Source organism: Perca flavescens, chromosome 3 (assembly GCF_004354835.1).
Source record: "Perca flavescens isolate YP-PL-M2 chromosome 3, PFLA_1.0, whole genome shotgun sequence".
Classification (NCBI taxonomy): domain Eukaryota; kingdom Metazoa; phylum Chordata; class Actinopteri; order Perciformes; family Percidae; genus Perca; species Perca flavescens.
This window is the reverse complement of record NC_041333.1, coordinates 22,098,877-22,126,853: the sequence shown is the minus strand read 5'-3', so window position 1 is coordinate 22,126,853 and position 27,977 is coordinate 22,098,877. Positions and strand designations below refer to the sequence as shown.

General features: G+C 40.3%; 4 protein-coding genes across 6 annotated transcripts in view; 2 read left to right on the top strand and 2 right to left on the bottom strand.

The window, feature by feature from the left end:
- egfem1 (EGF-like and EMI domain containing 1) overlaps positions 1-14,775 on the bottom strand; it is a 57,331-nt gene extending 42,556 nt beyond the window's left edge. For both annotated transcript variants that reach the window (XM_028572928.1, XM_028572929.1), the window contains exons 1-4: positions 14,491-14,775; positions 13,437-13,571; positions 13,095-13,204; positions 12,776-12,880 (exon numbers count right to left, since the gene is read on the bottom strand). In XM_028572928.1, the coding sequence (XP_028428729.1) occupies positions 12,776-12,880; positions 13,095-13,204; positions 13,437-13,571; positions 14,491-14,567 (427 nt within the window). In that variant the 5' untranslated portion in view covers positions 14,568-14,775. The remainder of the gene's footprint in view (positions 1-12,775; positions 12,881-13,094; positions 13,205-13,436; positions 13,572-14,490) is intronic.
- Positions 14,776-15,542: 767 nt separating this feature from the next.
- On the top strand, positions 15,543-21,534 carry mffa (mitochondrial fission factor a). Of its 2 annotated transcripts, XM_028573131.1 has the most exons (8): positions 15,543-15,792; positions 16,497-16,714; positions 16,932-17,101; positions 18,101-18,192; positions 19,122-19,286; positions 20,342-20,398; positions 20,631-20,715; positions 20,823-21,534. In XM_028573131.1, exons 2-8 carry the CDS (start codon positions 16,501-16,503, stop codon positions 20,952-20,954), a joined length of 915 nt encoding a protein of 304 aa, XP_028428932.1. In that variant the 5' UTR covers positions 15,543-15,792; positions 16,497-16,500; the 3' UTR covers positions 20,955-21,534. The 2 variants fall into 2 exon arrangements, with proteins under 2 accessions (XP_028428932.1, XP_028428933.1); XM_028573132.1 differs by lacking the exons at positions 19,122-19,286; positions 20,342-20,398.
- Positions 21,535-21,675: 141 nt separating this feature from the next.
- Positions 21,676-25,475, bottom strand: dnaaf1 (dynein axonemal assembly factor 1). Its single transcript, XM_028574615.1, has 2 exons — positions 24,036-25,475; positions 21,676-22,852 (listed from the first exon to the last, which is right to left on the bottom strand). The coding sequence occupies exons 1-2, from the start codon at positions 24,979-24,981 to the stop codon at positions 21,954-21,956; spliced, it is 1,845 nt and encodes a 614-aa protein (XP_028430416.1). The 5' UTR covers positions 24,982-25,475; the 3' UTR covers positions 21,676-21,953.
- mrpl44 (mitochondrial ribosomal protein L44) lies at positions 25,209-27,640 on the top strand. Its single transcript, XM_028574616.1, has 4 exons — positions 25,209-25,461; positions 25,973-26,441; positions 26,584-26,762; positions 26,991-27,640. The coding sequence occupies exons 1-4, from the start codon at positions 25,223-25,225 to the stop codon at positions 27,163-27,165; spliced, it is 1,062 nt and encodes a 353-aa protein (XP_028430417.1). The 5' UTR covers positions 25,209-25,222; the 3' UTR covers positions 27,166-27,640.
- The last annotated feature ends 337 nt before the right edge of the window (positions 27,641-27,977 follow it).

Genomic DNA, 27,977 nt, shown 5'->3' with positions numbered 1-27,977 from the left:
CACAATTTATTTGTGCTGTCTTACATGCAACTTTGAAATACTATTATTTTTCAAATTCGTAGTTCAGAGTCAAATGGAAAATGTTGGTCTCTTGTTGGTTTATGAATGGTGGCGATAATTGTTTCCCATCAAGTAACGGAGAGAACAGACAGCTGCTTGAATGTTCGTGTGTTCTCTGTAGACAAACATCAGCCAAGGAGTCCCGATTCCTGCTTATCTCATTAGGTGTTATTGACATTACTTGTCCTCTACAGTACAGTTAGCCTCCTGAGACCGTCCTGATCTCGCGAGCTCCAGTTTTCCACTCGCAGATCAGTCTGGCATCTTGAGATAGAGAAAATTTTGAGCCATTCACCAAACAACCGACCAATCAGCGTTGGTTTTAAGGCGGGTTTAGGTGTGACGCAATGAGAAGCGACTCTGTTCTGTCTAAACAAAAGAAGAGAAGAGCAAAAAACGGCACTATAGGCTTTTCTCGGAGGAAAAGATGTTTTTGCTCTTCTCCCGACTGGTTTCGGCAAGAGTTTGATCTGATTGGTTGATTTGGCCCGTCTATCACCAACATAGGTGGTGATAGACAGATGGTTTATCCAATCAGCTAACCAGTATTTTCGCCCCTTCCCAAAAGTTCTCCAACGGAAAGTTCCCAGATGGATATGTCGAGCAAATGTGAAGCAATCCATCTAGCGGAGTCAGGTTACAGTACAATACCTCCCCTGTCCAATTTCTACAAGGACCAACACTCTTCCTCCCTCTAAAAAAACTACTTTGACATTAAATAAATCAACAAACCTTCAACCATGTGTCTATTCCCCTCGTGTTAAAAACATTAGGCAAAAAAAGTCCAGATCAATAACTGAATCAGCAGGCCTCAGCTGCGTGGCATGTCTCTCATTGCTGTTTAACGAATGTGGAGGGCTTGTATCTCAGACCTCAGTGGTCGGAAGTGATACTCAGACCTAAAGTGATTTACAGTATCTTCCTTTCTAGATGGAAATTGAGTCTTTGGCAGGAATTATTCCTCTCTATTCCCACATTTCTATTGTAACAAATGGAAATAGAAAAGGAATGCAACTTACCAAACAACTTGTCTAAATCTAAGAAGAAAGTCTGCAACGCTCATCTCTTAAAACCAGCTTCTCAATTGATTTTTCCGAAATTAAAAGATATTTGATGTTGCAACATCCACTCTTCAAATAAACCATAGGGGGACGGCTGTAAAATCACTGCGGTTTGTAATATTTCAATGCTGAGATGTTCCACCTGATGATTTGCTAGGCTCACTCCCATCTCCCATTTCCTGTGCTCCATCAGCTCTTTGAATTCTTCTTTGGCCTTATCGCAGCCAGTAAGCACTCATTATTTTAATCTGCAAGCTAAAAATGCAGGGCAACAAAACATATTGCTTAATATCATTATTTATTATTCCTTGGCTCTGTACATTGCTGCAGCTGCATTGCTGCGGTGATGTGTGCATTTACTGTTTTGTCTTTGAAAATGTTTTTTTTTGTTTTTAAATTAGAATTTTTTCACCCTGGAACCAGGTTTCAAAAAAGTGTGTTTTCAGGCAGTGCGCTTAAAGGATTTGTTTGGACAATCGGCCCAAATGACACAAAACATGTGCGTTTGCATGAAAAAGCGCCTCCGTGTGGATGGCCCTTAGGTGGCAGACACAGTTTGGTCACGTGTTTTGTTTAGATATGATGATCAAATCAACCACTGCTCTCAGTTCTGAGTACCGTCTCTCATGCTCCTCACAATCCACTTGTGTCCAAACTGAAATTTTATAACAAACATTTCACAGATTATAATGAAATTGTGTACAGACCTACTGACCTACTTTTTCTATAGCACCACTATGAAATAGATATTCTAAGTTTTGAGTAAAATGTTTTAACAACTACTGTACTATACTGCATTCACGGTGAATATTGTGATCACTTTGGTGCTCCTCTGTCTTTTCATTATTGAAATTAAAATGTGTCCAGTTTAAAAAAAAATACCTGCAAAACTATCAGCCACAACATGCTAATCTAAGATGGTGAACATGACAAACATTATGCCTGGTAAACATCATGTTAGCATTGTCATTGTGGCTATGTTAGCATGCTGACATCACCAATTAGCTCAAAGCACTGCTGTGCCTAAGTACAGCCTCAGCATGGCTGTAGACTCTTTCTTGTTTTATTTTGGAGATACACCCATCAGCCTATACTAGTATGTTGCTGCTGTTCAAAGCTTTAAAAGCATGTTAATAAGGCTTCTCACCTATTTACAGAGTTGCAGCTCCATATGCTTTTGCCCATACAACAATATACATAGTTTTTTATCTTGGGAAAGTTGGCTACCGTGACAGAAAACAAGTTGCTCTTTCTGGTTACTTTAAAGAGCATTTTAAGCAGAGGAAAGAAAGATCCATCAAGGGCTGTTAGGAAAAACACCAGATCCTGTGAACTAGACCAAAGGTCAAAGGTCGTTCATAGACAGCTGAGGAGCTTTAAGGAACCTGTCACAGAGAGGAAAGTGAGCTTCAACAATCAGCTCAATAGTAAATAAAGACGAGACAAACAGGAATTGTTTTCAAGATGTTGCATTGAATGAAATGGACGGCTGGCTTGAGAAAGGGATACAATCAATCAAGGCTTTCAATTCTCAGGAAGAAAACCAATTGTCCTTATTTCCTCATTCAAGCAGACAATAATAGAGTGAAACATAGAGCTAGTGTTTGAGTCACATTTTGATCAAGATGGGAACTAGCATTGGAAAACTACATGCATTTCTCCCTCTTTTCTCACTGCAGTGTCTACGTAAGGTTTTGGACCACATGGTCACATGCTTCCACCACCTCACACCAGCAGCTTAAATGTTTCCCATTTGTCCTTTAAACACAGAATGTATGCTCTAATATAATGGGGATTATTTTAAAGACTGTATAGTTTATGCTTGAATCAGATGGGACAGTCTTAGTAGGACACAGTTTCGCCACTTGCTGTGCACATATTTCTTATCTTTCGTCTTCTTTTCTTTGTTTCCTCACAGATGAGTTGAATGATCAAAACTGGGTGCTGTTCTAATTTTGTAAGCAGACACTTTGACCCATGGGATACACACTTAGCTCACAAACTGAAGTACATGTATCACTTAACATGAGAACTGAATTACAGAAGTCATAAACAAAACTGCTGTGATTACCACAATTATATATTCTTTAGTATTAATAATGATACAATGAACTGCAAAACTTCATGAACTGATAAACAACATGACTTATTGTACAGCTTAGAGGGTGTTCCATTCAAGGGATTCAGTGACTTTTAGAGGATGTGCAAGAAAGTGTCAACTCACACAGTCTGCACAGTTTTACTAATCAAAGTCTTGAGAACTTAAGTCTACAATTGAGATGATGATCCTACCAGATTTAAGTTATTAATGAACAAATGTGTTCAACAAACAACACCTGGACAACTGCCCTTAAAGTCCAACCTTTTGCTCTTTATCTCCATGAAAGCATCTGTCAACTTCTACATCTGGAAAAGCAATCGTGTTTGCTTCACCAGCAAATAGGAGAGAAAATGTTTTCCACATTGAGTATGAAATGTGGCTGTAGATTTAAATGCCTTATGTTCAGCAGACTACTTGGCATCTCACAGGCTGATTTTACTTTTCTGCTTAGAATGATTGTAAAATGTTCTGTACAAATTGATTTTAATATTGGACTAGACTTAATCCATGTCTATAAAGTTAACCATGAAACATCTAGAAAAACATTCTGTAACACATGTACTGAGTTAAACAGCTTCAATACTATTTACCATTGTCATAAATTTGACCAGTTTCCCTGATGCATACTGTAGGTGCCTGTTGAAGCAATAGTTCCTCCCAACATGAAAATGAGTTTAGCTCTATGAAAGCCTTCTACAATTAACAATAAAGCTAGACTCCAAAAAGTGTATACTAAAAAATCCCTATAAGTGAGTTTATTTTCTTAATGCTAACACTTCATGGCCATAGCCAACCCATGTTGAAGGAGGATCCTTTAATCTGAGATTGCTGCACTGCTACTGTAGGAATCTCACAGTGAGCTTTGGGACCACATGGTCAATCACACAGGCTATTAGCTCCAACCTGCTCAGCATTAACCTGGTAAACAATGGTGCCTTGATGCATTTGGAGAGATGAGGGTGTGCTTGTTTAGGGTGTGAGAACTTCCCTGCCATATGGTAGCCATTAGTACGGTGGCTGACAGGGGCAAACACACTGCAACTTAATGAAACACACGCAAATAGACAAAACACAAGCAAATTAAGAAAACATCTTCATTAATTTGACACACATGCGCAACATTTAGCAAACGCGCTGCAAATACACACAACACAACCAAATACACAAACGCGCTGCAAATACAGAAACGATGCAAAAAGAAAAGCACACAACACAAAAAACAGAAACGATGCTAAAGAAAAGCACACAATCCCCAAAAACAAATGCAAAAAAAAACGCTGCATATTACACAACGGAAGTTCTCCAGGCCTCTAGGGGGAGCAATAAGTGGAACAGCTGATTGATTATCACTTGTGATCTAAGCCAATAAACTAGAGATACAGCCACCAAATGAGAGAAAACATATCTCAAACATTGACTTAATATTTACAGTCTATGATCTCAGAGCAGTTGCACACCGTTTCACAACGGCACACCGTTCTGAGATTGAACGTGCCCCAGCTCTGGCTCTCTCCATAGACAGTATATAATGGACCAATAGACCCCGTTGCTCTGGACGGAGACCAGTGAAGGCTATTAGAAGCACTTTTCCGGTGATGGCCAGTTTTACTGCGCAGCCTCCAACTGAGAGAATGTGACGTGAGCAACGTGTCTGAAAGTTGTAAGTCTTCTGGTAGCTGTGCCAAGAGAAATCTCAATCATTCCCAATCTTACAGATACGGAGACTGTAGGTGTATGTAAGGAGATAACATGGGCACAGGCTAATTATTGATCACTAACATGCTAGTTAACATTAGTAATTAAACCTAAACATCTCATGTAAGTCGAAACTGCCTGCGAGCTTCTCCTGTACTATACGGTAATTCCTCTACTATGCGACAGTAAGTCACTTGGTTATGACACAATCGTTAGCTTATTTTTACAAAAACGTCTGCTACGGAGCCATAACGTGAGGTACAAGGTAATGGAGCCTTTTATACATTGTCGTGTTTCTTTGGAACTAAACAACGGACAAATAGAGTCTTTAAACGCTTCAGATGTAAAGTTATTCGCAGTCAAGTGACGTAAAAAAAAAAAATGGCGGTCAGCGGAATGCTAACAGGAGGTGATGGCCAGTTAGCAACAAAATGGCGCCATGATGGCTCGAGTTCTGAAGCGAAGCTTACCCCCTTGGCTCTCTCTCTCTCTCTCTCTCTCTCTCTCTCTCTCTCTCTCTCTCTCTCTCTCAGTGGGGTCGAAAATCAAGCTGTTCCACTTAGTGCTCCCCCTAGAGGCCTGGAGAACTTATTTTTGCATAGTTTCTGTAGTTGCAGCGCGTTTGTGTATTTGGTTGTGTTGTGTGTATTTGCAGCACGTTTGCTAAATGCTGCGCATGTGTTGTCAAATTAATGAAGATGTTTTCTTAATTTGCTTGTGTTTTGTCTATTTGGATGTGTTTCATTAAGTTGCAGTGTGTTTGCCCCTGTCGGCCACCGTACATTAGGGCTCTAATGAGCTTCTTCCTCTGATAGCTATCTAGCAAGTCTCATTGTTGTTCTAGACAGACATATTTTTATCTACAGGAAGAGTCACACAAAATGTCTGCTGCTACAGTTTTGTTATTTAGTGAATTATGTCCTCTCCTTGTGCATCCTGGACATCTTCAACCTGACTGTGTGATGGATTCACTATTAGTCACACACAACTTTAGTTTTCAGCTTCGTGTCAATAATAAAAAAAATACTAAAAGTGGAACAGCTTGTGGCTGGAAAAAAAGCAATATGTTATTGTACTTTTCTCACAGAGGCTTTGGTTAAAACAATACACCACCTGGCCTTTTAAATTTTTTCAGAAGAAATGTTTGTACTTAAAAATTGATCTACCTTTTCAGCAGGCAAATGATCTTCAAAACACGGCAACAAAACATTTGAAAGACATTTCTTTGGTACTTTGCAGCCTTTAAATTCTCTGTAATTTTGTTAATTAAACACTCAAATGTTTGCTCTGGTGGTTCAGAAAAAGCTTGTTTGCATTACTGCAAGGTCTGATGTATTCTCCCAGAAGCTGCAGAGGCTTTTAAGTCAGTTTTCAACAGCTGATCGTTACCATGAATGATTGCCTTAAGTAATATCTTCACAATGTTTTGCTCATGTACAGTTTTGGATGTCAAAAGAAAATGTTTAAGGAGAAAAGTACTGATTATTCACTGATTCAAATTATATTACACAAATCCAGTCTACTTCAAAAGAAACTGTTCGTCTCTGAAGGCTTACATTGTTAACATAGTTATCAGTGAATCTTTTCAGTAACCTCTAATAAACAGAATGGGAGAGCTGCAAGCCAAGGCAAAGACCAACCTGTCAGAGGTAATCATGTGGTCTGCACTGCAGTTCTTTATGAAAATAAAAATCATCATGACATCCACACCTCAAAAACTTCAGCACCACAGCAGCTATAGCAACTACATTTTAGTCAAAAAAATCTTTGAAACAAGACCATAACAAACAATAAGGCCTGCCATCATTACAGCCATATGGTTCCCATCATATCTTAATTCAAAACACAGTCTGCTGCACATTTTGACACAATTCAAGACCTTTAATCTTTTAACTGGTTCTTTAGATTATGGGTCCAGTATCCATGATTTAACAGTGTTAAGACCAAGAGAGTTTGGTGTATAAATGTTATTGCAAACAAGATTATGTCCTCACCTCATTTGCTGACAATGATTTAGTCTGGAACTATAACAGTTCTGTAAATATGCCCTTTTGTCTTACAGCCAGATAAATACTTAGGGAAATAGATGTTTAATAGGCCCATGTTACTCAGGAGTCAAAATAGAATGCGTATAATTGACCAGAGCTCTGCAGTGGAACTAACTGCATAGAAAGACTCAGAGAGGATAAACTCTTAGCCATGGTATGTTAGTTAACTTAAGGTAGAAGGATCATTCCAGACCTGTGAAAGACATCACTGTTGCCTGAAGTTACAGAGTCATCATCTTTCACCTATTTTTACATCCTGAATTGGGTTTAACACCACAATTTTCACCAAAATGAATCAGGTTCTAGATGTATTTATATTGTGTTATAACTACACCTTGACATTTTCACTCAACTGCATCTTTGAGCTTAATTACTTCCAGAAATCTAAAAGAAAATATGGTTTCTTTCCATTTTGAATTCTTTCAAAGGTTCTTTAGTTAAGGTTCAGTGCAGGAGAAGCCATACCAGTAAAATGAATACAGGGCAGATTTTTCCCTCTGGCCAATAGAGTCACATGCAGTGATGTATGATATTACGGCTTAAGAAATGTAAAAACAGTGGAAGAGAGCAGATCAAACACTGGCTAAGGATTCATAATGCAGGACAAGATCGTTTTTCCAGAGTCTTCCCAAGATGCCAGTATTTTTTAGCCACATTCGAAAGCAGTTCAAAAGCACATGTCTTAAATTGCTCAGAAAATGGAGCAAACGTTATTCCACAAAAACCCAAATTTGCTTCCTTTTAATGTGGACACAATAGCGAACAAATAGCGAATGCTATTCTTCAAGTATTATACCCCCAGCTTCAGCATGAGCGACATGTTTTAGCATAACAGAGCTGTATGCAATGTTTCGAGCATGGTATTCTTCACAGGAACAGAAACAAAACACAACATGAGGAGGAATGCGCTGAGGATTTAACATCTAGAGCTCTGGGTCAGCATCGTTTCCTCCAGTCTTTTAATCACCTCCTTCTCCCTACCGCTACACGCTAAAGAGCCTGTACAAGGACTCACTCTCCGTGTGGCCAACCCTGAGTCCTTACCACATCTCAGTCTTCTATAATCTGTGACACAGATGGCTGCTGATGTATTAAAACCATTACATGTAGAGTTTAATTTAGGTAACTCAAGGACAGACATTCAGTATTGTATCCAATAGAAGCAAACATATAGTCACTTATACCCAAAGCTTCCAAACCTGCCCTCCTTCAAATGCTAGAAGCTGCCAATGAATGCTAATGTCTGCAACTCTATCTCATTGGCACACAAATAAGCACAACGCACATACACAAGCATATGTACAGAGGTTTACATATAGGGGCATACACAGAGACAGGTGTGTTTAATTTAATAGGGAAGGAAACCAAGCCTGTATGGCTTGACAGCCCAAGGTCCTGGGGATTAAACACTTGAGTTCATATGAAGAAAGATGACTCCCATGTGAGAAAAAGTGATTTACATTGCCACTGTAACCACTGTAAAGCTTTCATGCAGAGTTCCCCAGAGTTGGTAATAACACTGTACTTTTATCGGTGAAGGTAATTTCTTAAACAATAAATTCAGTTTTAACGTTGGTGGTGTTTCTATGGCAATTATTTCCCCCAAATGTAAACGACTTTGTATGTAATTACTTCTAGTATCTAATACTGTGTCATCACAACCTGAATCACCCACTTGTCCCCCCAATATCTGCTGATGTCGTTAGCTGTCTCATTACGTAGCTAAAACCTTCACTACAACAGGATCCAGTCATAGGAACTGTCCATAATCACTCTACTATAAAGTGCTCTGAAAACAGCTAGGCTTCTTTAGTAAGGTCCAGATGGTTTCTTTCCTCACACTGATATGTGCCTGCACTCTCTTAATTTCATGCAGACCCATGCACCAATTTAACCAAAGCCAAGCCTAATCCAAGTTTTAATAGAGTGAGACAGAGTGGCATTCACAAGCAGGAGTAAATGCCACTATTACAGAGCAGGCTCCAGCGTCTCAGCACATGCTTGGGCTGTGTCCAGGTTGTTTATTACCTCATAGTGTCAACACCATGGCCTTGGTGTCAGTGGCTGACATACATTTCCATAGACGGTGCCTTCTGTCTCAGATCAGAAATTGGAAGCAGGTGGCCAGTCGGCCCCCACAACACACAGTGGGCTCTACCACCATAACTTGGCAACGATACCAAAGAGAGCAATGTTCAAGAGGCCAATCGACGATGAGTGCTGAAAAGGGAGAGTGAGCAGAGCATGGATTCTGGCTTGAACTATTACCAGAGCCACACTGTTTTTTAACACTGCTCTCAGTGTACTCTCCCTCTACTGAAGTCAAGCTGGAATGAATTGTGCTGAAAAGGCAAAGCAGATATGTTGTCTCTAAAGCAATGCATCTCATCCTTCATCCTTATTATCATAGTATCTGAAGCACTATAAGTGTTAACAGTGATAGTGAGTGATCATTTGCCACACAGTGACTTAAAAACGTATTATGTTCTCAGTAACAAACACATTTCATCATGTGTCACATAATAAAGTAATTACTTTGAGGAAATTTGAAAATACATGCACATGCAGTGCTTCAGGCTTCAGTACAGGTGAAGTTTATAATATAGAAACAGAAGGACAGTTTGATTGGCAGATGGACCAACAGGCAGAAAATCAACCAGGCAGGGCACTAAACAGACAGAAAGACAGACTGTGATGCCAAACACTTACACGCTACAACAGGCATTACATGCAGTAGGATTCAGAGCACATAGGAAACGATAAGAACATGCAGGAAACACCATATAATAAATCTAAGGAAGCCTTGAGAAACATCTTCATGACCAAACATCAAGTCCAGTTGCCTTTAACTTATTACTCCAAGATATATCTACAGAGGCTCTCTACCGTATCTGCTTCTTCTCCATCATGAATCACATATGGGACAGTAATAACTCTGTCAATGTGGAATGTTAAAGCTCACAACGCCGCAAATCTCATAATGAAAATGATTCCCTGGTGAAACCATGGTGGCTCAGTGTTGGAAACTAGAGTTGGAGCTGGAATGTGCAATACATAACTAATATCCACTGTATGCAAACACAGAAAGTTTTTTGATCTTGCTCTCCACCAAGGATCAAATCAAGATTTTGTGGAATGGCCCGCTTAATTTACTGGTTAAGTGATGAGTACGGTACAGTACGTCTTTTTGCCAAAATGATTTTCTTTTTGTATAATGTTGAATCACTAACAGTACCCAAAGTAATACACCTTAACTTTAATGTTGTTATTATTATTAACAGTTCATAGATTGCTAATGTAGCCAGGTTTGTTTTGGAGCTCTATTTCAGGTAAAAAACAAACAAAAAAACACACACATTATTCTGCCTTCCAGTAAGTTTTAGCTGTAAACATTTCTCTCACAGCAAATCTCACTTATATGGAAACAAACAAGTCACACTTATGGCAAAATTCATGGTTCAAAACAGTATGTTATTTTCTATAATAATAACTGTATAATGTATTTTGCTAAATACTTGGCATTCAGTCTTCATATCAACATTTACCACATAACTTAAGAGCTGTTACAAGTTCCTATACTCCTAGTTTTAGATCATGCTAGTGGCCTATAATCGCTCTATTTCACATCAATGATCTCACCATTTAAATGATAGTTTTAAACATTTCCCGAAAGTTCTGTGTTTTCCTGTAATTGCAATTAAGGAACAAACCTCAACTGTTCACAGCGTGTTCACAGTGTTCTGTACACAACACTGGGATATCATAATGTCTTACACGATATTGTATACCTCAGGTATTGTGCCAATGTAGTTCAATCATGGCAAAATCCTATCTTGCCTTTACATAACAATGAACCTTAGACAGTAGTATTTGTTACTGAAGTCAAACCTCAAAATTTTACAAAAAGATAAGAGCGAGATGAGATGAGTTCGAAGCACAGGTCACAGGATGTGCAAGAGAGGATGAGAAACCTAGAGGAATTCTGATTAGCTCTAATATCTCTATCAGCTCCCTGTGTGTCACTCCGATGTGTGAAAATCAAAGAGCCCATGTCAAAACAAACGCACAGGAGATCTGCCTCTAACAAACAATGGCACGTTCCTGTGAAATGTCTTTGCAAGAGGAAGAACTGCTTTAAACCCCTGGCAGGCAGGTCCTTTCTCCTGGGAAACTCAAGGAATCAAACAGGAGAGCCTCTGCAGTATGTGTATGTCTGTTTGTATGCACGTGGGGGGTAGGAACCAAACATCCTCTGTCTCAGTGGGACTCTTCCAAAACACTAACAACCATCCTCCGGTTTGCGTGTTGACGTAGACCGCAGGGCTTTGGACAGTAGAAAGAACAGAGGCTGACGCTGACGAGACAATGCTCAAAGACAAGAGGTGCCATCAGGCTTCGTACAAGCTTCCTGGAAGTGTTTACCATTTAAAGGTGCCATAGGTAGGATTGTAAAGATCCAGGACTTAGCCAAAAAAATTTAACATCGACAACTTCTCAGTCCCTCCCCCCTTTCCGCTAAAGCCCAAAACGGTCTCCTAAATGACCTGCTTCATGTAATTCTACTCGAACATAGGGGCAGTTTCAGAAAATATTACAGAAAGTTAGTTTTTTAAGTCTTACCTACTGCACCTTTAATGATGACAGAGCCCAGGTTCCTGCTTTGAGAGTCAAGACTAACTTTACCTTATTTAGAAGCCTGAGGTTACTGAGACTGCACACCCTGTTTTTTTCTGTCCTTAGAGATGTCTTCAAATTCTTTAACAAAGAACATTGTTTTGGGAAAATCTGCTTATTTGAACTCTGGCGGAGAGTTAGATGAGAACATTGATACCACTTTCATATCTGTACAGCAGCCAGTTAGCTTAGCACAAAGACTTTAAACAGGGGGAAACAGCTAGCCTGGCTTTATCCAAAGGTAACCTCTAAAGCTTACTGATTTACATTGTATATCTCATTTGTTAAATCCTCTGAGCAGTTGCCAGTCAACCATTGAAGACTCCAGGAAGTTACTGCTACCAGGCAAGAAACAGTCTGGCACATAGCCCCTCGTAAAACAGCAAATTGTCATTGAGCTATGTTAATTAGTGAGCTTTAGGAGGTGCTGGTAGGTGGATTTTGCTACTGTTCGACAGAGCCAAGTTAACTGTTTCCCCCAGTTTCCTTGCTTTATGCTAAGATAAGCTAACCAGCTGCTGGCTGTGGCTTCATATTTTATTTACTGTCCAAATATGACAGTGGTATCCATCTTCTCATTTAACTCTCCACTCGAATGCTAATACATGTATTTCCCTATTCCCAAAATGTTGAACTAAGTTGCCTGTCCGTGACAAAAAAATATTTTTTTTAAATCTTTAACCAATGTGTTAAAGAAATGTTTTTTATGAAACCAGAACGGCATATACCTTCATTAGCATACAGTTTTTATATATCTTTATAGTTTTTATAGAGTGGAGCCTCAGCTGGGTTAGCCACAGCACTCCAGGCTCTAGCCTTCAAAGGAAACCATTCCTCCCAGAGAGCATTTCTTCTACCTTTAACTACCCAGAGACTCCCCACAGAGCAGCCTCATCCAATCACAGCTACACTACAGGCTCATTCTGCTTCTGCAAAGTGAAAGCATAAGGTATGAACTGGGCCTATTAAAGCTTTAATAACATGTTGTCCTCTGAGGATGTAAGTCACTTCACTCAGTCACATAGCTGAACTCAGCTTATTGCTGCATACTGTGTATGAATGCCTGCAATGCAAGAAGTGGGTATGAAGGTTTATAAACATGACCAACTTTTTATCACGTGGGAATGAAAACTCACCATATTGGCACCGCGTCCCGTTGAAGCCCAGTGGACACTGACATATCTGGTCCCCAGTCCTTGCACACTGGCCTCCGTTGAAACATGTATTGGCACCACACACCCCTGCATATACCACATATCATATACCATTGTGTGTGCATTTCTATTTGTACAGATGATGGAGATCTTCATCTAGGTTGGCTATGTTCCTGCTTAATTTTTCCAGTTCAATTATTGTACTAAATATCAAATTGATATATACAGCTTCATAGCAATATTAAAACTAGCCCTATGTGATACATACAGTAGGCTATGTGTGTATAATGCCATTACTCACTATGCAGACAGCCCATCTCTTCACCCTCCCGAGTCCAGCCAGGGCAGCACTTATAGACTGTGTGCAAATCTATGTTGTACACCTGCCTGTACACTGTGTAGTAGGCTGTCCTGAGAAGGAGAAATTCTGCTATAGTCACAGGATTGTATGGAAGTTACATTATAAGTTTATAGATATTATTAACTATTTATTAAGTAATGTATATCTGTAAAACACCCCATCACGACTCCTATCGCAGCTGTGCTTATGAATGAGATGTCTTTATGGAATAGTAATGGTCAATGATACAGTTTTGTTAAGAGTTTTTTGTAAGTGTGTTGTGAAAGTATTTTTTGCTCTTACCTTCTCTCATAGCCCATACACCATGAGTGGCTGGTGCAACCCTGCTTCCACACCTTTACCATGCGGGTAAAAGCCTGGACACAAGGCTGACGGCCCCCCAACATGGACATCTCCTGGTCAGCACAAACATTTGGCCTGTGCATGGAAAAAACACACAGAAACAAAACAAGAAAGAGATGGACAGGTGCAATTAAAATATGTATTAGACTTAGTTACGTTTAGGGGTTGTCAGAGCCTGCTGCAGAGCTAATGTGTACTCCAACTGACATGAACTTTCACAAGTTATATACATATTCAGTTGCAAGAACATCAGCTCATGACAGACACATTGTTTGTTGAACAATTATATAGCCTCCTGTTTGGCGCAATGTGCTTGATTAAGGTCCAGAAAGAAACGGTGCACAGTTAGGACACTGCCTACAGCACCCCATAAACAACCAAAATTCCACAGGAAATTCATTTTTTTGCTTCAGAAATGTTTGCATGTTAATATGCCTGCATGCATGTACTCATATGTGCAAGTCCATTATAAAGCACAAATGTTGTTGTCAGTACAGCTATCCTAAACTATCCAGGTGTCCTCCTCCACAAACCATCTGGCTTCAAGCAGCCTGAAGTTAGGCTAATTAGAGGAAGTATTCGGCTTCTCCTGTAATGAAAACGATTCCTTCAATCGTGTTGAGCAGTCTATTTAAACCTCTGGCAGAATATTGTACAAAAAAAATAAAAATCACATTCCATTGGAAGCTATTATGCAAAAGCACGTTACAGCAGTGCTATAAAACACACATCCATCCTCATCGAGGACTTGGAAGAGCGACGCCTAGTGGGCATTTAACATAGTACGTAAACTATAAAGGAACAGAATTACAGAGTTAAATTATTTGCAAAACTTGGGGTATGTATTTAGGCCTTAACCGTCTTTGTAATAAATAAATTAAAAATAAATTATCACTCACCTGAATATTCAATAGCCTACAATCTAAAAGGTTATAAGTGCAAATGTAAACTGTAAAAACAGTGGAAATGATCTAAATTAAAAAGCGTCTCTTACATGCCAAGTTGCAGCTCCAAAGATGATGCGATGCGCATAGTGCTCAATAATATCAGACAAAAAATATCTGGGAACATAATTTCAGCCAGTTACAGACACGGAGAGAAGTATAGGCTATGGACTCAATCGGTGCAGCCTCTGTGTCCATCAAATGAAGAGCATCCTGACATTAGGTCCGCCTTAAGACATGACTCAAAAGTATATGTTTGTCTTGTTTTGATATTTCTCGAGAACACAGACGTGTTTTCCCAATCCCTGGTTAAGCAGAGGGACGACTATTCTGTCAATGGCAGCCTTCGAATGGCTCCGAGTAAACGCACCACCCACAGTCACTGAGGGGCCACCTCCCAAAACCCCCGGAGACATTGACCTGTGCATTGACTATGAAAACACCCAGACATGCTTATATTAGACCTACCTCTTGAATGAATACCTGATGTGACAGTTGTATTAAGAGAAATTATCGCCAAAGGTTTTCTAAATAGCCTATCGTATTTACATGTAGGCTAATTGGGACACTGACAAAATAGATCTGAGGAGAGGATAGTAGCCTACTATAGTTAGATATGTTTTATTCCACATATATGTATAAATCAAAAAATATTGAACATGTGTAATGTATGTGTGACATCTTTTATGATATAGGCCTATATTCTACATTATAGGCTATTAGATTAAGATCAATCTATATTGAAGTGCGTCACAGCAGCAAAATGTAGTAGCCTACAAAAAACAGAAGCATATAAATGTGTAACATTAAATAGCCAATATTTGATGTTGAAAATTTAAAAATATGCACAATACATAGCCTAAACAGTAGCATTATTAAGAGTAGGCCTACTGTTGAGAACGTTATATTGTTGAGATACAATTAACAAATTAAACCAAATAATTGGTCACCCCTATTGGTTGCAAACATAGACTCTATAAAGAGGTTGCAAATCGAACCAAAAAAAACAATTACACTTGGACCAAAGAGCCTCTTTCTAAACCTAAACCACAGACTATATATAGTCCATGATTTAAACCGTCTCTGCGTACACATTCTCATGTTTCTGCTTTTAATTTCAGCGCTTGGTGAAGCGACGTCACTTCCTCTTGGTGCTTTGGCGTTTCCTTTTCGGAGAACAGACAGCGGAAAAAGAGAGGAGGTTCCTCTCTCATATCAACACAAGGACATGTCTGACATCATCTGTAATACGTGCTCTTAACTGTACCATTTTGCGTATATTTACAAGTTGTTATTTACTTTGTCTTTTGGTAAATACTATCTTTATTGGAAAGGTAGCAACAAACCAAACGGTAAGAAACCGAAACTACCGCGCTAGCTTGAAATGGCGCTAATGTGTTATCTTACGTTAGCTAGCTGTCTAAACAACACTAACGTTAGCTTCAGGATTTTGTTAACGTAGCGTTAACTTAGATCTACTAACGGTTACTTAAATCCCTGAGCTAGACAATTGCAGTTTACTAATAACCGGGGATATTGGTGAATGTTAGTTTTAAAAGGTAATCAAATAACTACTGTGTTAGCTTTACGAGTATTGGCCAATGATATCATCATTGTTGGTATTAGCATTCATGTCCAATAAAATATATATCCTGTAATGTGAGCAGCAGCCGTAGCAGCTCTTATCTCATACAGTCAAGAATGCTGCCAAACTGTTTCATGTCCCTTTGTGACCAAGTCAGAAGGCACCAAGTTATCATCATATGATAGTGTCACGAGAAATTTTCCATCTCTGACTCCTGCCTACAGCTCATCAGCTGCACCAATATTTTCTGAGATCCTTATAGAGATTATTGTTTTGTGATCTATGTGTAGGCTAGTAGTAGTTGTAGTTTAACAAGATGTACCACTAGGTATACAGCAAGACAGGTTCAGCAGGACTGAAAGTAAAAGTATCAGGGCACACATCATGTTGGCATGTAACGTACTCTGCCCTTTGTGACCTTTTTGTGGCTAACAATTAGCTCTGTGCTGCTGAACAAATCATTCCTCACAGCGGAATGAACGGAGCAGCATTCCCTTCCCCCACAGCAGAGATGGCGGAGATGAACCGTATCCAGTATGAGCTGGACTACACCGAAGGGATCAGCCAGAGGATGCGCATCCCTGAGATGCTCCGAGTGGCTCCTCAAGCCCACGAGGACCCTAATCTTGGATCTCAGGAGGTTTCCCACAGTGTCACAATGCAAGTCCCAGAGAGAATTGTAATTGCGGGTTAGTATGCTGTTAAGTATTATTTTAATGTAGGGCTGTGTTTTCTGTGCTGTTCAAAGTCTTTTCCTACACACAAACTCTGTACGCCATTGGTGCTTGTCAGCTGACTTTGTTACAACCATTGACAGATACTAGCTGTCCCTCAATCACAGTACATTGTTTAAATTAAGTGAAGTATAAAATGCATCAATCTCTCATTTACACCTTCCTTTGTCAGGAGACAGTAGTGACCCCCAGTTCTCCAGACCTAGAGACCTGGACCTAATCCAGTCAACACCACTAGACACCCTATCACTGAAGACTCCACCCAGAGTCCTCACCCTGAGTGATCGGCCCCTGGACTTCCTGGAAGAGGAGCAGCGGGCAGCTCCAGACAGTGAAGAGGTGGTAAGTGATAAGGCAATAACATTGTTTTTTACAAGAAAATCAATTTATTGGCTTACAGTGCTCATATTATGTTTTTTGGCGTTTTCCCTTTCCTTTATTGTGTTATATATATTTTTTGGGCATGTAATAGGCTTCCAAAGTCCACCCCAAAGGGACTTACAATCTCCAACAGACAACACTGCTCACAAACCGCTCAAAACGCTCTATTGTAGTCCAGCCTTTACTAACACCGTTGTGATTTAACTGTATTTTTTGATTTTTGGACATATAGGCTAAGCATTCTGTAGCAAATAACAATAAACCCACTATTAATTACATTATCTTAATGCAGTGTAACTACTTCAGCATGTAAATAATGCACATACAATACAAACATGAGCAAGGGCGTTCAGCATTTGCTATTGAATCAACAACCACGTGCAATTTAGCTAGCAGGTGAAGAATACAAACAACAAAAATCACCAGTTAACTTAATATAAATTTGCAAGACCAGGCTTAAATTAACTGACAACATAAGTTATATGACTTACAGTTCTCAAGGACGTACACACATGATCTCAACTGGCTTATCCTCCGGACAGCATCTCTTTTTTTTTTTTTTTTTTTTTTTTTTTTGCCAAGTGACGTGCGTGCCCACTTGCGGTGTGAAGCGCGTGTCCGCGCTATTCTCCGACATGCACTCTAACAATGCAGCCCTATTTCTGATACCGTGGGGGGGCAGAAATGTTGCCGTGGGGGGCCGCCACGGTCAAATTAACAAAACTGGCCTCACTCTGTAGCTAAAACAGAGAGCTCAACACACCGGGTGAAAAGAGGAGCTGCAGCAATGTGCAGTACAACAAAAATATGGTGTTTAAAAAATTAAACTATGTAAACCTATGCTGGTATAACCTCTAAATACAATTATGAACCTGAAAATGAGCATAATATGAGCACTTTAAACAATTTCCTTACAGTAAACCATAAACTGAATAAATCAATTGTCATTATTTTTTGTAGTTGCGGCCCCAAGCACGAGTACGACGGGAACGTTCAGCCAGTGAGAATGCAGCTGCCCGTCATAACACTCCGCTGACGCGCAATGATTCTGCGTGAGTATTGGTCTGGATATACCATCATTAGCTTGGTACCAGCTCCATCTTATCTCCTATATACATACTGTAGCATCTTTCTTTTGGTTCTATGTTTTCTGTGTCCCCTTGTCTCTGTGACGTTGCTGGTTGTCTGTTGTCCTTGCCGTTATAAGCCGTTTTGTTGCGAGAACTTTTGTTGCTTTCAGTCTCAATGCAGAATATAGCTGTTTTTGTCGCAGACGCTAATCCAATAACACTGTGATATTAACCATCTGATGTAAAAATTTTATTTGATCCTTTCCAGATTTGTTTAATGATTACTGGAAAAGGAAAATATTACTAATTAGTGTATAAGCCCACACTCCCCTTTCAGCAACACTTTAGGACATGATAGAAAACCATTAAAGGAAAATTGTGATGCAGGCAGTACATTTTACTGGCTGTACTGTACTTATTTGAATGTTGTCCTACTTTACCCTGCGTGTGCTCTGTAGCTTTAATTGGGATTGGGTGTTTGCATATATTAACAATTTTAACAATTATGTGGCAAAACACACTTCATGTCCTGATCACCTTCCTTCAATACAACTGCATGTGACATCCTGGTACTATTGATAAGGTCACTGAAAGAACAAGACAGTGGTCTTGAGCAATCTAATCAAGATTGGAATCATTTGCTTGCCAATGCCTTTAGTTCACATCTCCGTTTCTGTTTTTTGTTGGGTGTATTATTATGTTAGTAAAGCACTGTGAGTGGTTGTCAGGTTAAATATCTTGCTATTATTGCAACATTGCATTTACTTACTTTCACTCGGTTGCAATTTTTTTACAAAGTTGAGGACAGTTTATTTTCCTTATTTCTCTCCCTCTCCTTCCCTTCTTTCCTCTGTTGCCTTTTCTCCCCTTTTCCTCTGAATGTGCTGCTCTAAATGGTGGGCACTGAGCAGTGCGACCCCGTCCCCCCCAGCCACTGTTCACCCATGCCCCCTTCTCACCGTGACTGAAGAAGAACACAACCTGTACAGCGCTAGCAGTGTTTTATCTTTCATCCAGTCCACTACACGTCGGGCCTACCAGCAGGTCCTGGAGGTCTTGGACGAGAACCCTCGCAGGTGACCTCTCAATCATCTGGCCATTTTTTTTCTTTAAAAAAATCTTGGCTTGTTAGATATTGGTCATAGGTTGGCATTACTGACTACATTGGTTGTCTTTACGTCCTCAAAGTCTCATTAAATCTACTTTGATTTTGGCTCCTCAGCACCCTGTTTTTAGGGGAAGGATGTGGCGTTTCTTAGATGTTGTTTGGCCCTTAGTTACTGTATGTTGGAAGGTTGTGAGTGTTTGTGTTGTAGGCTCAAACATGACATGGCCATTTCTAACTGACTATTTGTAACATTCAGTAACAATATTAATACAGCATGTATTCAAAAAGTAGCCATTTTGCCTGATGTACCTTTTTCGGTCTGTGGCTTTTTTTTTTTTTTTTTTTTTTTTTAGAGTTTGGTCCAGGCCATTACTGCTAGACATATTTTGGTCAAGTAGTAGTTATTGAACCTACCCTTCAGGTGGAAGTTGAAGCACTTAGATTTCATTTCGGAAGAAAGTTAATCATCCCCTTTAGGACGTTTGTTTGTGTCAGGAAAAACTGTAAACAAACCACAACATATTACAGACAATCCATTTTAAAGATGTTTTATCAGAGCAAAAAAATAACCTTAACATACTCTCATACACATTTTAGCTTACACCTTTCTCATGGTTTTGCAACTGTTTGAATTTTTTGACAGTTTGCTTAGGAATGCATAATGTGAAAGCAGAAATAGAGGCATTACAATGTTACCAGTGTGTATTCATACACAGTGCCCACTTCAGAAGATTAATATACAAAACTCTCCTTCACATTCTTAGCATCTGGTAGGGGTATGGTTCCTGAGAAGAAAAGCATCAGAATTTGTGTAATCTGTTTTTTAAGGATAATGTAAAAAATAATTTAAGAGCACTTAGATGAAAGTGTTAAATAAGACATTCCTGTAGAAAGATAACAGAAAAAAGTGTAGTTATGCAAAGGACATGCAAGGTGTGTGCATGTATGCAACCCTGTGCCATGTGTGTGTTGCTCTCTCTTATTTTTCCCTTCTCCCAACCCCATCTCTCCCCACCTCTGTAGCAAACCATCACTGCGAGGGGGGTCGGCCATGAGCTCCAACCCCCTGCATGACTCCAGGTAACTTGACCTGGCACTTAATCTTCATTCTGATCCATGTCCTTTTGCTCATCCTTTCTTCCCTTTCATTCTCATTTCCGGTCAAGACATAAAGATTAAGCCCTGGTAGAAAAATCGATTAAAATGAGGTTGCTATCGTTATCTTGCGCGATACATTGAAAACGTGCTATGTGAATTATACACTGTTGTGGTCGTATTATGTAATTCTCAAATTGACTGTTCTCTTTGGCAGGCTTGCATTATCAACATATGAAGGCACACTGGATGCTGGGCCTGATGACATGACTGTGGTTGATGCAACAACGCTTCGACGTCAGGTTAGTCCTTAATAAATACACTATCTCCATCTACTGGTGCGAAGGGCTAATCGTGGAACCTCTGTGACTGAGAAAACATTTTTTTTTTTATTATTATTCATCTATAGCTCATCAAGCTGAACCGGAGACTCCAACATTTGGAAGAGGAGAACAAGGAGCGAACAAAGCGAGAGATGATCCTGTACTCGGTCACTGTAGCTTTCTGGCTCGTCAACACCTGGGTGTGGTTGCGACGCTAGAGCCGAGCACATAGAGTATTTCTGCCATCACCCCGACAGAAGAACGTACTATCCCTTATTCTACGTGTCAAATGTTAGCTATCGCTGCACTCAGTCCCTGTGTGAGGAAGACCTTGTAACGTGTACAAGGCCTGTTGCCCACAGGGCTTATATTTTGATTTGGTTTATTTAATACATGTACAGTTTTATTTTTTTACTCTCATTTCATCCTGTCTCATGTTTGTTTTTATTACAAATCTTCTTGCGTGATGCTAAGCATGACTTATTGTAAATATTTGTCCATGTCACCCAGAGCTTTGGAAAGAAGTCATCTAGTACAGTAAAGCATAGTTTACCAAAACAGGAAAATGGAACAGCAATGTGGAGATGTAACATGTTGAATATTTATTGGGGAGAGAGTAATATGTGACTTGAACTTGGAAATGTAATACAATTTAGTAAAATCAATGATGATGAGCTGTGCTGTATTTTTTTGGATGGTTTAAGTGAAATGCATTTTTTTTTTCAGTTTTTATTTACACTGTTTATAATCTCTGCCCAACGCTGAATATTTAATTTTTCATAAATTGATATTACTGTAGGTTTGTGTTTATTTTTTTTTGGTCTTTATATAAACTGAAAAACTGACCACAGTCATTAACTTCTGTGTTATCCTAATATGTAGGTATAAAGTTATTACTGCCACAAACGGAAAATATTATAAAAGAAAACTGAACAGTAATTAATGTAAGATTTATTTTTTAGTTTTCACAGTGTTACAATTAACACCCATATAAACAACATGGCTATGAAATTCTTTAACACAAATATGCTAGACAATTAATTACATGTCAATACAACAACAGCTAAATATTTAGTTTTTAAACTAAAGCGTTGCCCTGATTGGGTTTTTCATGGTCACACACGGCCTGCCAGCATTAAGAAATTTTTCATTTAATTTGTCCCGTGAGACTAGTTTATCACTTTAATCTGACAAAAATGCTCTAAACCTTGAAGGCATCATTCCAGCTCCTTGATCAGGCAGCGTGGTGGAGAAGGGGTCGGGTTTGGTTTGGAGTTTCCCACTGGTTCAAAAATAAGAGGCTCGCGGGTATCCCCTTCTGGATACACCAATGATGAAGAGTTATTAGAGACCCTGGTTGATTTGTTACAGCCTCTTAAGAGCATTGAATTTTTATCTGGACCAAAGGCGGGAATGCCCTCACTCTGACTCCCGATTGGCTCATCCTCATCACTGCCTCCTGATATGACCTCTATTTTAGGTTTGAGCACTTGCTGAAAAGAGAACATTGCTGTGAAGTCCTCTGTGTCAACGTCCTCCAGATCAGGCAGGTCATCAATATGCAGTGAGCGATGTAGTGGAAGGTGAATGGTTTCCAGCTGGTCTGCATCCTCCAGCTCTGTAACCAGTGGCCCGGGACCATGTGCTGGTACAACCTCATCTGCCCTGACCACAGAAGGCTGTTCCCTTTCAAACTGCTCACTCATGTTTGCCTGCTCTCTCTCCGCTTTGTCGTTTCTTATTAACTGGATTCCACGTGACTGGTTTTGTTGTTGTTTATCTTCTCCTGTTTCCGTCTCTAGCATCTTTCCTGCAATGCTTTCTTGCTCTTGTGCAGAGTGCTCTGGATTCACCCCCTCTTTCTCTTGTGTCACAGTCACCTTTATCTGTGATTTCTCCTGCTCACCTTTCTCTACTGGTTCCCGCTGTAAACCTTGACCTGGCTGCTCTGCTTTAAGATGTTCGCAGTTGGACTGGTGTTCATTGGGCCCCTGTGTTGATTGACTCTGCAAGAACTCTTCATGGGCATCCAGGCAGTCCTGCACAAAGACTTGGATCATCTGGGTGTCCTTTTCCTCACATGGAGTCTCTGGAGTGCTGGAAGCCTTAGTCACCCCTGAAATGAAGCAGATTGTAGGCTATTGTTTTAAAGGTCCCATGACATGGTGCTCTTTGGATGCTTTTATATAGACCTTCGTGGTCCCCTAATACTGTATCTGAAGTCTCTTTCCCGAAATTCAGCCTTGGTGCAGAAGTACAGCCACTAGAGCCAGTCCCACAATGAGCTTTCCTTAGTATGTGCCATTTCTGTGTCAGGTAACCTTTGCTTCAGAACGCGAACCTCCGATGGCGCCATTTTGTTGCTACAAAGCGATCACCTCTTTTTAGTCTTGTTAGCATTACACTGACCTCCATTTTTTTTTTTACGTCACTTGACTGCAAATAACTTTACATCTGAAGCGTTTAAAGACTCTATTTGTCCGTTGTTTATTTCTTAAGAAACACGACAATGTATAAAAGGCTCCATTACCTTGTACCTCACGTTATGGCTCCGTAGCAGACGTTTTTGTAAAAATAAGCTAACGATTGTGTCATAACCACGTGACTTACTGTCGCACAGTAGAGGAATTACCGTATAGTACAGGAGAAGCTCACAGGCAGTTTCGACTTAACATTAGCTGTTTAGGTTTAATTACTAATGTTAACTAGCATGTTAGTTAGCAATAATTAGCCTGTGCCCATGTTATCTCCTTACATATACACGCTCTCCGTCTCTGTAAGATTGGAAATGATTGAGATTTCTCTTGTCACAGCTACCAGAAGACTTACAACTTTCAGACACGTTGCTCACGTCACATTTACTCTGTCAGTTGGAGGCTGCGCAGTAAAGCAAGAGATCACCGGAAAAGTGCTTCTAATAGCCTTCACTGGTCTCCGTCCAGAGCAACGGGGTCTATTGGTCCATTATATATATGTCAATGGGCCAAATTCTCTGGGCGGGCAAAGCAGAGAAAGGGGAGGTAACCTTGCTCCTTATGACCTCATGAGGAGCAAGATTCCAGATCAGCCCATCTGAGCTTTCATTTTCTCAAAGGCAGAGCAGGATACCCAGGGCTCGGTTTACACCTATCGCCATTTCTAGCCACTGGGGGACCATAGGCAGGCTGGGGGAACTCATATTAATGTTAAAAAAAACTCATAAAGTGACATTTTCATGCCATGGGACCTTTAAAGATGCAAATCTACATTTACCATGTGTATCTGTGTACTAGGGTAGGAAAAATTTGTAAATTGTATACCTTTCTCCTGTAGCTCTCGAAGGCGTTGTCTCTCCTGGGCTTTCTTTCGAATGTTTGCAATGCCGTCCAAGCTGTCCTGAATTTTCCTCCTCTCTCGTGTTTCCCATTGCTCCCTCTCTTTACGCTCTGCTTCCAGGCCTCCCACTGCCCATGCCTCTGCACATGCCCTGTCTTTGGGGAACACAGGGCGATCGTCGAGGAAGGTGAGCTGCTTGAGACGCACAATCATGGTCTTCCTGTAGTTTGGGATTTTTTTCACCACCTCATTTCCCATTAGATTTAGCACACGCAGTTCTGGCATGGCCTCAAGTACCAGGAGGATCTCAGGGTCATGTAACAGATTGTGAGACATGTCCAGCACACTGATTACCAGACACTGACTCAGATGCTCTATGTCCCCCACAGTCTCCAGCTTGTTATGGGCTATCTGCAGAGTGCTCAGGTCAGGAAGGAAGGAGATGTTCTCTATGATGTGTATGAAGTTGTTGGAGACATTAAGGGTGCAGAGCTTTTTCAGAGGTTCAAGGTTTTCCAGCTTGTATATGATGTTCTGCTGAAGGAACAAGGAGCGCAGATCAGTCTGGGCGTCCAGGTTCTCAATGCGTTGGAGCCCATTGCTTTCCAGCCAGAGACACTTCAGTCCTGTGTACTCCTCTAGGTTCTCAATGGCGGAGAAACCTTTGAAATGCAGGTAAAGTGTGTCATTCAGGCAAGGCGTTGAGTAAAGTTTGTTCTGCTTACAATGGTCTTTAAGGAACGTCTTGGTCATGCGTGGCTCTGAATGCTTTGCTCTCCTCTCTTGAAGTAGGCTTTGCAGTTTTTTGTTACTTTCCTTGTTTTCTTGAGCTACATCCTTTATCATGACATCCACTTTATCTTTGACAGAAGAAGTTATTTCGGCATCTCCACATTCCATTTGATTCGCTGGCACTACTTTATCTCCCATCGTTTCCTGGACTTCAGGAGTGGACAACGCCAAAAAATATACAAATTAACAAGAGGAGAAATAGAAATAAATAATCTTATAAACTTATTTCGTATTCTAGCAATTTGTAAGATGTGTAGCTAGCAAGCTAGTCCCGTAAATTTCACTCGGCAGTCCGCTCTGTCGATTAACGTTAGTAAACGTTAATGTTTGTTTCCATGGTAACGCTCGGTCGCTAGTTAGGAACGGTCTGGCTAGCCGGATGTTGTTTCTTGTTCCGTGCCGGACAGTTTTAGCTGTTGCACTCTCATGTCTGCGGTCGACTATGGCGTCCGGATACATACTAAATCGTGGTGTGCTAACTTTAGGAATTCACTGTCAGCGTGTTTGCAGAAACGTATCATTATCACAGGTTAGAGAGAAAAAGCGATGGATGAAAGCATATACACACCTCATGGCAAAGAAGTTAAAGCTTGAAGGACCGCCACCACCGAAGCCACGGTGAGGCTAACGTTAGCTGACAAGAGTGCACTAGAGAGCATCTCAAGGCCATTAACGTTACGGTATTTCATATGTTGGTCAGTGTGTGTTTATTCATTTTAGCCAATTGAGTAGGTTTAGCATATTTAAGAAAGTACAATTGCATTACAAACATTGCCAATGCAGACTTGTATAGCAGTGCGCGTGTTGATACTATTTCCAGTTTTTAGTGGATCCAGGGGCGTAGCTCGCAATCATGGTTTCTTTGCACAGGTGGAGGAAAGGCTGGCCCATATGTGTGCTTCTCATATTATCATTTTATATTTAAGAATTCCATTTAACATAGTTTTGACCGTACTCATCAGACACTTTTGTCCCGATGGTATAAAAACTATTAACTTGAGTGTACAGTTACTAAGAATGTCACACATACATAGGGATTTTGGATAGCCCCAACAGCACCAGACCCAGTTTTTTTTCGCAAGACCCAGTTTGGATTTTTCAGTTAACTCCATGTTTGACTTTCTTTCAGCTCTCAGCAGCCTCACTGGGATTACCACGCTGAGGTTCAGGCTTTCAGCAGCCGCCTCCACGAGAACTTCTCCCTGGAGGTTCTGAAAACAGCCTTCATCAATCCCTGTTACCTGCAGGCGGAGCAAGAGAGGAGAAAGGGGTTAGGCGTGGACTCTGGGACCACTGCTCTTGTTCTGAAAGATAATGTCCATCTGAGTAAAAAGGGAGCGGATTTCACTAAAAGCTTCCTGACCGACTGGTGCGGGGCCAGCTTCCCGAGCCTGCCGATTGAGGGGGTGGAGAGTGTCGTAGGGCACCTCACCAGTTCAGCAGTGGTGACCTATGTAGCAAGAAATCTCGGCATTGAAGACCTAACCATGAGTGCAGAATGTCCTGTTCCTGATGATGTGCTTCATTCTACATTCATGGCCGTGATTGGAGTTTTACAGGAGAGCAGTGGAGCCAAGCAAACTGGATTGTTCCTCAGGGTAAGAGAATTATGGGAGTATTGCTGCAGAGTATCGAGGGTACTCAATATTTACTATCGTTTGTCTCCCTTCAGACTCTTGAGTTTTTTTGTTTTTTTTACAGTAGTATGACATTTTTAATTTTCATCTCCCCTCTCCTTAGGATTTCCTGGTAACTCAGCTGATAGGGAAGGACCTGTTTGATATGTGGACAGTTATCAACCCCATGGGACTATTAGTGGAGGAGCTTACTAAGAGGAATGTTCCACTGCCAGAGCCTCGCCTCATCAGGTCTGCTGGAGCCAGTACTGTCCTGCCTCTATACTTTGTCGGCTTGTACAGGTATGTGCGCTGTTGTGGATGCTGTTACAGTTACAGTAATTAAAGATTAACTGTATTAAAAAAAAAACTGAGTGTACTAAAAAATCAAGTTACATTAAAAGTTACACTTTTGAGGTTTGAGTGAGATGCAGGTAATTAATTTTAGACTTGATGGTTAAAAGTGTTTTGTGTTTAATCTGCCTAGTGTAATAATTTTTTTTTGGTATTTGTTTACGTGTGTTAATTCAGCAACAAGAAGCTTCTGGCTCAGGGTCCTGGGGAGACACTTGCAGCAGCCGAGGACGAGGCAGCTCGTGTGGCCCTCCGGAAACTCTACGGCTTAACTGAGAACCACAGACCCTTTGACTTCTCTCCACTACAGCACCATCAGCAGCCATTAATTCAGTCAGTCAGCAGCAATTAATGTTAATTAAGTAACTGTTGCTGCAGCAGAAAATCGTTGCACGATTTTTCTTAAGAGATTTGAGATATAGTACATCTCGTTTGTGGATAACAGACTTTCTACGGATTGTAGAGAGAAAATAAGGTCACCATCTACCTTATTAAACATTAGTCCCAACAGCCAAAACAATATCCAACAAAATAAATGTTAATGTCGACATAAAAAGTCTGACTGTGCAGTAAGATCCAGGTTTCAGACAGAAATATAACCACTATATTATTTAAATGATTTAATTTGATAACATATTCACGAGTAAAGTCAACTGGTCCCATGGCTTACCTTGGCTAATGATGACCGATCCAGCAATCCATGGCACAAAATAGCCCTGGTATCTGGTTTTCCTTGTAAATAATACAATTGCCATTCAGTTAACTTTGTATTCTGTTATATGTTGTTCATCTGTAATAAAAACGTAATAAGTATGTGTACACCATGACTTTGTTCATACAAGTTATTTTGGTGTGTGGATATACACTTAATTAGGTTATTGCTTAAGGATTACCATTTTTTTTTTAATAAGTCATCTGTTTAAATGTCTAATGACACAAGTATCTTTCAAGCATTTACATGGAACTCAACTGACTTCAAGTGTAGTCCCTGGAAATGGTTCATATTCTATGCAGAGGACTACTCCAGTGCTGATGAAGCGCTGTGGAGATATGGCTGGCTTTGCTAGTCTAGCAGAGGACTAACCTGGCCAGCCCTCATCCTTTTAGGCAAAATGGAAATGTTGTACTATGTCATCATTTTCTCCATCCAGTATGATTTTATCT